The sequence below is a fragment of the Eptesicus fuscus genome, chromosome 8, assembly GCF_027574615.1.
Source record: "Eptesicus fuscus isolate TK198812 chromosome 8, DD_ASM_mEF_20220401, whole genome shotgun sequence".
Classification (NCBI taxonomy): domain Eukaryota; kingdom Metazoa; phylum Chordata; class Mammalia; order Chiroptera; family Vespertilionidae; genus Eptesicus; species Eptesicus fuscus.
The window spans coordinates 27,170,071-27,182,823 of NC_072480.1; the positions used below are offsets into that span (position 1 = coordinate 27,170,071).

At 35.2% G+C, this 12,753-nt stretch overlaps 1 protein-coding gene across 1 annotated transcript in view; it reads left to right on the forward strand.

The window, feature by feature from the left end:
• Window positions 1-11,618, forward strand: part of PCDH17 (protocadherin 17) — a 98,741-nt gene extending 87,123 nt beyond the window's left edge. Inside the window, exon 4 of the mRNA XM_008145530.3 lies at window positions 10,683-11,618. Coding sequence (XP_008143752.3) covers window positions 10,683-11,365 — 683 coding nt within the window. The 3' untranslated portion in view covers window positions 11,366-11,618. The remainder of the gene's footprint in view (window positions 1-10,682) is intronic.
• The last annotated feature ends 1,135 nt before the right edge of the window (window positions 11,619-12,753 follow it).

Sequence of the window (12,753 nt, forward strand, 5' to 3'; positions counted from 1 at the left end):
AAAAATGATACCTGATTCTGTTTACTTATCTCTAGCAATTGAAAACAAACAAGTGCTAGAAACAAGATGAACGAGGGGATTAACCTGGTAAATAGATGTACATTCTAGTAGAAATAAGATAGCAGGCTTGAGAGAACATCACTAAGACTACCTTGCTTGCTTCTTACACAGACTTTGGCTTAATAGGCATGTTTTCATTGACCTTCCTTACAGGATTACCACTTTGCTAGGAGGATAACTTAAATTTTACATATATTCATCCATGTCATCAAAAATGGTGTCATTATCAGAGATAGGGTTAGCTTTCACAGGCAATAAAAGCATAAGGAAAATGTCCTCTCTGAAGATGAAGAATAGTGGCATATTTAAATAGTCTTGGATCTGAAATTCACAGTGTGAAGTTGCTAGAATTTTAAATTTGTCCTTGTAAACCAAACAGCTTTTACTAACTATTGCATGCCAGAGCATAGGTTTCTCACTGCATCTAGATCAGGTTCTTTTGGAAGCTGCATTAACCCTTTCAAGACTTTGAAGTTACAAGGTTTTTAAATTAATTTTTATGTTGATGATAGCTGCCAGATAAAGTATAAGATACAAGGGCAGCTAACTAAAACAAGAGAGAAAATGACACATTTGACATGACAATGCAGTAGAATCAAAACAGGATAAAAAGAAAAGCTAGGCGAGAAGAAACATACCTATAGATGCTGAGGTGTAGTTTTTCAAGATGCTCACTGTTTTCCATAATTTAAAAATTATAAAGAGGTGATTTTTTAAAATATAAGCTTTAATTTTAATAAAAGTATCATTGGTTTAAGAAACTTCTTCAGGGGAAAATACTCTGACCTCTATGTTTTAGGGGGATATATGACAGGCAGGATTTATTGTATTTAAAATGGTACCCTCAATAATAAATAAAGAACTTTGGATTTTTATATAAACATGGTATTTAACAGACAGATCTGATGTTACTTTACTGTATGTGTCAATTGTAACTGACATTACATCCTCATATGAATGGATTTGAAATGAGTCACTTCTATTATACGCTGAGGGGCCAGATTATTATGGTCTCTGAATGCATAATAATCTGGCCACTCAGTGTGTATATATATATATATATATATATATATATATATATATACACACACACACACACACACACACATATATATATATATATTAGAGGCCTGGTGCATGGATTCGTGCATGGGTGGAGTCCAGCCAGCTTGGCCAGGGGGAGGGGACATGGGCGGTTGATTGGCCGGTCTGCCTGATGGTCGAATTCCTGGTCGAGGGGACAATTTGCATATTAGCCTTTTATTATATAAGAGATACACTGAGTGACCAGATTATTATGCATTCAGAGATCATAATAATCTGGCCACTCAGTGTAGGTTGCTAATAATATTTTATACCTTTTTAAATTACAGTACTTTGTTCAAATTCAGAAAAGTGAATTTTTTGTTCTGTGTACTCAAGGGATTGATCATGAAATAACATACCATGGTGTCAGTGTCTGAACCCCAAGGGTGATAAAGATCTCAGTGAGAGGCAAAGAGACTAAAAAATACTAAGAGTTATGTTGGAATGCAAAAATATACAAATCAATGGAAAATGGTGACATTATCTTCATCCAAAACAGAAATGCTTATTTCAGAGGAAATTATTAGGGCTTTTCTTTAATTATTAATTCTTCTTGATATCCAGAATAAACTTTGAAGAGTTTCATAGATTCAATATCTACATTATTTGTGGTCATTCTCTGTGCCTTTTAAGAATATTTATTATCTCTCTCTCCTAGACACCTAAAAGGATCTTCTTTCTCAGATTTTCCCTCTTCTGGGTTTCTGAAGGAATTCTCTAATCTTTAAGACATGTGATCATATGCATTCTTATGCTTGTTTAAAAATAATGAAGTAGAGGAAGAGGCAAGAAAGATACATTAGATGTAGGAAGAAGATATATTTTTCCAATACAGAATTATAAAATTCAAGATTTATACTGTTAATATAAAATGTCAATTGAATGAATATACATTAAAGCTTTCTGTAGTTTAGGAAAAGTCTGATGAGATGCAAGCAGAATGGGGTGGCATTGGGGTCAGAATGACTAAGCCAGTGAATCATGCCAGGCCTACTGTGCTCTGTTGGAGATATCCTTGTTTGGCACCAAACCTCTAGATATCTCTATTTAGAAATAATGCAGATTTGAATACTACTTGCCTTGTGGCTCATCCCAGGTTCGTGTGTTCATAAAAGTTGCCCAGTACCTTTGCAATCAAGTACCAGGATGTTGTTTCTAACACATGCAATAAACTGCTCAAATCCCTGTATTAGTGTTCCATTGTCTGCTACATTAAATTTGTTCATTTAATTAGAGTTTTTCCATTCTCTTGTAAATCCTAGCCAGTTCCCCCTACATTACTGTTTTATTTTTTTTTTGGCATTGCAACATATGTCCTTTGGCTTGCAAAGCTGATTTCTTATTACCCTGAAAGATGCATACTTCTGTGTGGTGAGTATTTCAGTTTCTAATCCTTTCACCTGGATCACGCTCTGCCTGCTCTCCACTGTCTGTTGAAACTCTGATCATCCTTTGAATTACAATCAGACACCACCTCTTGTACAAAGTCTTTTATCATATTATAGGTGACTTTTATCTGTGTTTTTGCTATGATAAAATATAACTCATGATAAATATAATTTATCATGAGTTATTTCCCCTATGATGGTTTCAAAGCTTTTTTTTCTAGTTTCCAATTGAAGTGTAAACTCCTAGGTGAAGAGATATAATCAGAGACTGGTTATATAATTATTTTATTTTTAAAAATATATATTTTTTGTTGACTTTGGAGAGAGGAAGGGAGAGAGAGATAGCAACAGCAATGATGAGAGAGAGTCATTGATTGGCTGCCTCCTGCACACCTCCCACGGGGATCAAGCCTGCAACCTGGTGCCCCAACTGAAATCAAACCGAGACCTCCTGGTTCATAGGTTGACACTCAACCACTGAGCTATATCGGCCGGGCGAGACTAGAGGATTTTAGGTGGATAGACTTAGGTTCATTTACCATATACCTCTATTTGACATAACACCTATTCTACTATATTCTGTTCAAGATGCCTTTCCTTGAAAACTGCATTATGGATGATTGAGTATAACTTCTTTAAACTAACTGCTGAACTACACACATCTAATGTCCCCACTGAATTTGAGCTGTCTTTACTCGGCTCAGGCATTTGAGCTGTATTTCTTTCCTTGGAGAGGCTCTTTCAGAGTCCTTTTCTCAAAAACAAAACAAAACAAAAACTTGCTCCATTAGAATAGTATTGAGCTTCAGAGCCAGTTCTCCTCGGGATACCTGTTAAAAAAGAGATGGCCCCATTTATCTGGGCCTGAACTTCCACACATCTGCTGCTGCCCCAGGTGATGGCGGAAACTACAGTATGAGACTGGGGGAGGCAGGCAGCTGAATTTTGAATGTTAATCTCAGAGCAGTGTGCTTTGGGACATAATCACTATGTTTGTGTCATAGATTCCCTATGCATGGTTTAGACTCTCTCTCTCTCTCTCTCTCTCTCTCTCTCTCTCTCTCTCTGTATGTTCATTATACACACACACACACACACACACACACACACATACACATACACATATATATATATATATATATATATATATATAGAGAGAGAGAGAGAGAGAGAGAGAGAGAGAGAGAGAGAGTTTGTCTTTTTATCATTTTGCTTTTATTGCTTAACATAAATTTCCATTTAACTTAAGTTTTCTTTATCTCAGAGTATTATCTTCATGATACCAATATATATGCCAAAAAGTTCACTCGGGTAGACATGTTGTTATGTCCAAAGGGTTCCAAACACTGAAAACCACCCCGAAGGTGTACAGCTGGGCTGTATAGTGAGTGCGAACGTGCCAATCCCCCAAATACACAGCTGCAGTGGGATTCAGTCGAACATGACACAGGCCAGTGGTTTCTGGTGTCTGAATGCAGCCCTGGCAATACATACAGAAGCATTGTGCGATCCAGGGGCACGCTAGAGGATTAGCACTTCAGAGCTGCACTGCTTGACTATTGATAGTGTTATAATAACTTCCTCTTCAACATGTGCTCTCTACTTATCAAAACAGATAGAATGGCATTTCACAACCGAGGGAGGTAAAATCGAGAAGCCAGATTTGCAGTGCATCCTCCTGAAAATACATGTTTGTCTCACAGCATTTTTATTGTGTATTATGTTTCTAAATTATGATTTATTATGGGCAATTATTAGGAAAAATTATATTTCTGCAGTCCTATGCCTAGTGTTTCATCATTATATCACTGCCGGTGGGAACAGGCATCCTCATAAAATGACAAATGAGCATATTGTAACAAAATGCATGATTCCCCTCACATTAGGAAATAAAGGAAGGAAAAAGACATCCCCCATCTGTGTATTTGTGTACCAGTTACTTGATTAGTAAAACAACATAGATCCCTGAGCACAAGTAAGAAACACAGGAAATACAATGTAATAGATGAAATACTACTTAGCTAAAAAACGTGACTGGTCCTCAGATGTGACTATGTTTCCTTATGATTCCTTCCCTCCATAAGGTATTACACCAAGCTTATTAAAATTATGCTAATATTAAGGCTGGCAGGCATGTGAACATTAGCAGGCAAAAAAAAGTGTGTGATAAAATTGTAATATTGGGATACTCATTTCTTTTTATTCTGATACAGTGGAAAAAAAAGTTTTGAGACAACTTTCTGACACTGTCTCTAGAAATGATATTGAAAGTGAAATTTTTACCCCTCTTATAGTCAGATAGAGTAAAATCAGGTTTATTTTTAACTAATATGCTAGTAAATGGGACATAGAAGTCACAAAGGGGAATGATTTGAATGAGTATAGATTGGTAAGGTGCTATTTTAATGGAATGACTCACCCTATTATAACAAGTATAAGGGGCTTATAAGATGGTAAAGTGTAATAAGTAAATAATAATCAGCATCACCAAAAAAAGGAAAAACTGTTGGTTGCAAAAGTGTCAGTTCACAGAATGTTGCAAATTATATCAACTTACTGAAGCATTCATTAGAGCTTTGTTGGACTCTATTCTGATTAGATCTTTATTTTAGTATCGTTGTTTTCTCTCTGATATGTTAGAATATATTTGGGTAAATCACAATTTGTTGTGCTTATAGGGAAGTATGTGTGCATGTGTAGTGTGTGTGTGTGCATGTATAGTGTGTGTGTATGTGTGTGCTGAAGAAGAAAAGGGCAGTAAAAGCAAACTGCTGTTACACCATTAGAACCTTTTAGTAGGAACGTAGTATAAATGAACTGCCAGTCTACATTCTGGGCTCATCTGTCTGAGGGTAGATAATCTGCGATGGGTGCCTAGTTTACATTCTGTAGAGTTAATCTCCAGAACAATTGTGCCAGCCATAAGTGGAGATGTTTTCTGCTCCCTGCTTTTCTAGACAGCTAATTAGGTGTTATGAAAGCTTATGTTAGTGAAAAAAAGGTAAATTTGAAATAAAAAAGAAAAATGAGAACAAATAAAAAACAGACTTCCATTTATAGAGTTGTCTACTTGGAAACAATGCTAATTTTAAGATGCTGCTAGAAACATTAACCACCACAACAGCACTAATAGAGGAGCATAATTCCTATTTAAAGCAGAAATAAAGCCGTTTTGTTAACAGTCATTAAGCAGAGAAAACTCTCAGATGTCCTTCCCCCCTGGCCACAGCACTTTAGAACCTGCTCATTCAAGCCCTGACTTATAGATTTTGGTTTTCACATTTCTAAGACTCAATTATTTCCTAATTTTAAAAATTAAATCAGATGCATATCTGAAGTTCTAATGATAGAAACTATATGCATATTTTCAGATTTACAAATGTGTGGGCTCCTGAGGCAGAAAGCAAGTTTGAAACTAAGGAGAGGAAATCCTTTTATGTTTTCTAATATTTCCCTAAGTGGTAACGAATTAGTTGCCAAGCATCTCTCTTTGGGTGGTGTGGTTTAGTGTTTCCAAGACTGGGAAAACAAACTTAACTTCTGATTTGTGATAAATTCTCGCCTGAGAATGAGACAGATTAGAATAAAGACGTAGATTTACTCTGAAGTAAGAAATTTCACTGACTGGTTTCTGGACATGTCTCATTTGCAATGAGCACCACGGAGTCATAACATGCAAAGAGTATTACCCGTTGTTGAAATGGCCATGCATTCCTAATAATATGGTGATTTTACAATGTTAAAATCACATTGTAAGCATTAAACATGGTGTCCTTTATGGAAGATTGTTAAAATCCAATCATTTAAGATCAGATCATTTGATGTTTTGCCTAAATATTTTCCCTTACATAGACATACTAGTAACTTCCTCAATGACAGTTCTTTTGAAGATATATTTGGCACAAAATGATTGCTTACCTACTATCTCTAAGATTAAGTTATTAAACAGATTAAGCTACATTAACAAAGAGAGTGCTTTCAGCCCGCCTGGTGTGGCTCAGTGGTTGAGCATTGACCCATGGGCCAAGAGGTCACTGGTTTGGATCCTAGTTGGGGCACATGCCAGGGTTGCAGTCTCGATCCCCAGTAGAAGGTGTTCAGGAGGCAGCCAATCGAAGTTTCTCTCTCATTGATATTTCTATCTCTCTACCCCTCTCCCTTCCTTTATCTCTAAAAAAATCAATAAAAACATACTTAAAAAAAGAGAGAGAGCTTTCAGATGTCAGCCAATGTGAATATGTGTATTTCAGACATCTTTATGTCTAAATCAATTTGCATTGTATAAAATTCTAAAATCAGAGGTAATCAAGTTGTTGGGCCAATGATAGATTTTTAGATAGAAATAATTATACATACATATATTCATTATATTTGTGATGCTTTATATATATATATTTATATTTTATATAGAGAATATCCAAAAAATGTATACACACACTTTGAATAGTTATAAAGGCAGTGTTTATTAACATGTATTTCATTTTCAAAATTGAACTATCAGCTGTTAAAGTGTGTATACATTTTTGGGACACCATATATTTATGTTATCACTCATATTATAAATATAGAACATTCTTGTAGGTTGTAATGATTCACCTGTACATTGCTTATGGCAATTACTGATAGTTAATTTTCAGGAATGCATTGGTTATGTATTTGAGTTTTTAAATTTTATCTGGACTATGTATCCTGGGAAAAGCTCAATTTTATCACACACACATACAAACAAAGATCTGTGTGTGTGTGTGTGTGAGAGAGAGAGAGAGAGAGAGAGAGAGAGATTTTTGGCACAGAATGAATTGCAATACTGTAGTCATTTGATTGACTTTATATCATTTGAAAAAATATCTTACAAATTAAGATGCAAAATTAAACTAATTAGGATGACAGTATTTAGATTCCTCCCTATGGGTGCTTGTGCAATAGTTAGATGAGGCTATATGACTACAGAAAATGATTCTTAATACTAAACAAGTATTCCAGTTTATCTGATTGTCACATGATTCTTCAGGCAATCATACATTTTAAAAAATTAGACATTGGAACTGTCTAGATTTTTAGCTGTTGGTCTTCAGAATTGCTTTGTCTTTGCAATATAAACATCTTATTTCTCAATTTTTCTCATCTGCATACCATTTGGATTAGTCCATTTTTCTGGTAGAGGGTGCATTCTGTTGAAGGGAAATCATGTTACATTGAGTACAGCATTAAAATAAAGTAAACAATTCCCTTATAATCCCAGATTGTTCCAGAAGAAAAAAGTAAATCTTAGATCAATTATTTTTGCTTTTATTTCTTCTGCCCAGTGTCTCTAGATTTGTTTTCTAATACAAATATTTGATTTTGGTTACACTAATTTATGCAAGTAGGGGCAATCTTTATACTTTGCTTTTAAAAAAAATTCTATAGCTTCTAATTCAATATATCTATTCTGGGATCCATTTTCTCTAAGATGCAGAAGTCTACCTTCATTTATAGTTCTAGGGCTTGAGAAAACACTCAACAGTATTATTCTTTATTATACACTCTTAGGTTATTGAGGGGTTTTTGCAAATGTATGACGAAAGATACACATGGCAGAAATCCTCCTAATACAACTCCCTTTCTTTAAAACGTTTCCCCTCCTCTTCCCTCTCTGCTTCCCTCCTCTGCCTCTCTCCCTTCACTTAGCTTCTCTTCTCTTTTTCTTTGATTTTTTTTTTCCTTTTTGGTCTAGCTAATCATACATTATATGTCTCTTTTCAGTACCTACCTATTTATCTTTTTATTGATGTGACTTCAAAAATAATTTTACTCTCATAAATTCTTATTTGACCCCTGCAGCTATTGTTTACTTTATGCTCATAGTTTCTGCTGCTAGTGCAAAAGTGTCCATTCTATTTTCTTCACTACCTGTGAACTGCTGCCGTCAAAATTGCAGCCTAATCACAAGGTGAACAGCTTATAATGTATCACAATCAATACTCAAAATTTGCTCCCTAGGATGTGACATGAATGAGACAAGTAAAAAGCTGCAGATTTTCAGCAGTAAAGTGCAAACAATCATTTCATGTTGAAAATCAAGGTCGATTTTCACTTTCATATATCTGCATTATTCTATCACTTTCACTCTCTTTTTAAATTCATATTGAATTTATTCAGTGTTAGACTATCCAAATAGCTGAAATTGAAGGCCAGTCACAATTGGAATATAAAACTATGTTATTATGTTTCAAAGAGAGTGTATGGATTGCAAATGAATTTTTAAAAAATTTTGACTCTAAAAGATTCAAAAGTATCACCAAGTGAAATAGGTAGTAAAGTGTTCTACTGTATTTTTGGAGGAAAAATTGGTTGAATGAAATAATACCTTTTTCTCCCCCTAACACTTACTGGCACATATATGGAAGTATTTTTTATGATTCCCATTCAGAATAGGTAAAGAAAATAGATACCAGATATTAAACTTTTCAGGATATTCTTTTCTATAAAATTTCTACTCTACTTTAAATCTATACAAGAAGGCATTTGAGAAAATTTTATGTTTCTGTATCCTCCTGCTTCTCTTTGTGTTCATCTGTTTAACAATTTCATGTCAGATAATATTCCAGTCTCTGGGTGAAAGTTCAGTTGGAAACTGCATTTCAACATACTTACCTGCATTACATAATAAACTGAACTTATTTAATTTATTCACAGGTAAATATATTTTAAAAAACATGGCAAAATATGGCATACCTAAATATGTTTTAAATGTTTCACGTGTTAATGATACATGCTATGTAATGCCACAGTATTTTTTTCTGTCATAACAGTATTTAGATAACTTTAAAAAATGTTAATGTCATAGGAAATTACTTCATCTTAAAACCTTCTGAGATAAATTGAGTTGTATTGTATATTTTTTCTTTTTTTGGAGAGGGAATTATTTATGTATTTTAAATATGAGTTAAGATTTTATTTATGGCTTTGGAAAGTAACTGTATAAATTTATCAATGCTATTAAATTTGCTTCTTCCTATTGAACATTTTTCTCCTTGCACATGACACTATAAATTTGTCAAGATCCTCTCGTGTCAATTTAGTGTCAATCCCAAGGGTTCTTAAATATGTAGGGAATTCTATTTCCATCACACAGAGGTAAATTGTAAATATCCTCTCCTTAAAAAAAGTTTCTGATTTAAAGGATCATTAAACATTAAGGGGAATAGCTATTTTAGATGAAAAGGACAACTAGGAAGACAAAGTTCAAAGTTATAGTTTAAAATATTGTGGTCATGGAAGTATGCAGCTGTTGTCGTAATGAAGACATTTTCTTTCATGTTTTCTTATTCAGCATCTTTGAAATAGGATCGTTAAAAAAGCTTATTTAGATTATCTATATTTCTATTGGCATAAGAGGTAAGCAAAAATTCTCACAGAAAGCACTTTCATTTAAAATAGGAAATCATGATTCGTCATTCACTCTGAACTATATCTGTTGACTAAATCCATTTTCACCTACTTACACCAAAAACAAAAACCTAAAGTGAAGAAAACTGATTACATGATCCATACCCATATCTAATAAAATAGAAATGTGCACTTTTTGACAAGCTTATTCATAACACATTCTGATAGAAATTTCCATTTGCTACTCTCAGCAGGAAAAATAGGCTTTTAAAGGAAACCTTTTATTTTATGACTGTCACCAAAATAACAATTACAAGGAAAATAGGGATAAAACATTAAAAATAAGCTTAGGACTTGTTACAGAAGTCTGCAATCCAGCTTTTGCCCTGTTATTTGATTTGAAAAATTAATCCGAGTAATCCTTTGTGAAGCTCATTGTTTCCAGGATGGGTTATACAGAACAAAGACTAGCTGATATCCCAAGGAAAGTAGTTTACAGTGATGTTCTATTCTACTGAGAGTGATTCTCCAATGGCCACTTTTTCTTCTTCCCAGCTATGGGAATTCGTTAATATCTAGAGACTAGACTTAAATAAAACCATTGTCTCCAACAGCAGGTTTATGCAACCATCCTGAAATGTATTAATTATTGTTTTCTTTTCCTTTTTAATTAAGAGACCAGAGGTCAAGCAGGCCCACTGAGAGCTGAGAGAGTCTTGGTAGAAATGTAAAGGCAACTCTAATGATTGGACTTGCTTTTTCTCTTTTGTCTTGCAGAACCAGAAGAGTGCATTAATTGCACAGATGAATGCCGAGTGCTTGGTCATTCTGACAGGTGTTGGATGCCACAGTTCCCTGCAGCCAATCAGGCTGAAAATGCAGATTACCGCACAAATCTCTTTGTACCCACAGTTGAAGCTAATGTTGAGACTGAGACTTACGAAACTGTGAATCCCACTGGGAAAAAGACCTTTTGTACATTTGGAAAAGACAAGCGAGAGCACACTATTCTCATTGCCAACGTTAAACCTTATTTAAAAGCCAAACGTGCCCTGAGCCCTCTCCTCCAAGAGGTCCCCTCAGCATCAAGCAGCCCCACCAAGGCATGCATGGAGCCTTGCACCTCAACGAAAGGCTCCCAGGATGGTTGCGAAGCAAAACCAGGAGCCCTGGCCGAAGCAAGCAGCCAGTATTTGCCCACTGACAGTCAGTATCTGTCGCCAAGTAAGCAACCAAGAGACCCTCCCTTCATGGCTTCCGATCAGATGGCAAGGGTCTTCGCAGATGTACATTCCAGAGCCAGCCGCGATTCCAGCGAGATGGGGGCCGTTCTGGAGCAGCTTGACCACCCCAACAGGGATCTGGGCCGAGAGTCGGTGGATGCGGAGGAAGTCGTGAGAGAAATTGATAAGCTTTTGCAGGACTGTCGGGGAAATGACCCTGTGGCTGTGAGAAAGTGAGAGGGGGAAAAAAAAAAAAAAAAGCATTGGCATTTTCTTATCTCTTCTGTTGATTTAAAAATGATCCCTCCAGGTGACAACCTGGTTTATAGGGATGAAGAGAGACCAATGCTGCTTTAAGGCTTTCCGTGAACATCTGAAGTGCCCACAAGTATGTCCTTTTCACTGCTATTTTTTTTTTTCCCCAGAGATAACAATGGTTTTGTTCTGACCAAACTTATATTAGGACAGAATTGATGATGCTCAAAGAGGAAAGAAAAACAGAGAAGAAAAAGGAGGATGAGGAGGCAAGATACCTTTTGACAATCTGTTAGGAAGGTATGCCGTGTGAGGAGTGAAGTATTTCCGATCACTGTAAGACTGTCCTCCGTGATTTATGCTGACTTCGCTGTTTACCTATAAACCCCATACAAAGCAGGGTCATAATGTGTGATCTGTGGTGGATTTTTAGCAGTCATCGCAGGCTTCTACTGAAAGTCCCGCAAAGACCTTGCAGTAGTCCAAGCTACACCAAACATTAATACATATTTGTGGTAAGCATTTCTGTATAAAGTTACCTGCCACACATATAAACACAAAGAACATTCCATATCATTAGTTGAAAAAAAAATTTTTAAATACTTGGTCATTTGTAAGACACCTCATGTCGTATGAAAGTTAAATGTAAAAAGATATAGTCCATTTTGTCCTGCACACACACAGACTAATTCACTTCATTAAAAGAGGAGAAAAATTTGAAGTTTTAAAATTTCTCTTTAGCATTTTAGTGTCCAACAAACATATAAATAATGATGAGTATATTTTTAATTTGACCTAGAAAGATTCTGAAAAAGTTACCATTGAGTAATACTATTTAGAGAAAATTAACATGATTAATGTGTTTTACTTATTTGTGGACACTAAAATAGCTCAGAAAAGGGAAAATGTCTTAGACATACACAAATCACATGATCATTTTTATGTGCAAATGTAAGAAGATTCAATGTGTTTACATCAAATGACATATTTTTATTGATTTATTGCAGATTCAGTGCATATGAGCCAAATTGTTGAGTGTATAAGAGCTATATTGTGTATTTTATTAAATTAATATATAGTTGTGTTGCAAAAATATTTGGGCTTATATTGTAAATGGCAAGTGTTGCCTCAGTAGCTGTCGAACTCTATGAGTTTTGTTTTTTCCTGCTTCCTTTTCCCCATGGAGTGTGGGAAGCAGTGCCTCAGAGCAAAGTCTCTTGTTTAATGTATAGTCTACCAAGTACTACAGTACATAATCTGTTCAAAATGTGTTTGAGTGAGCCGATGGAGCTATCTGAAAGGTCAAAAAAATACATCTGTCAGTCATGGTTATGTGCAAGTCCTTGTAGAAGCTTCTATTAAAGTCATGC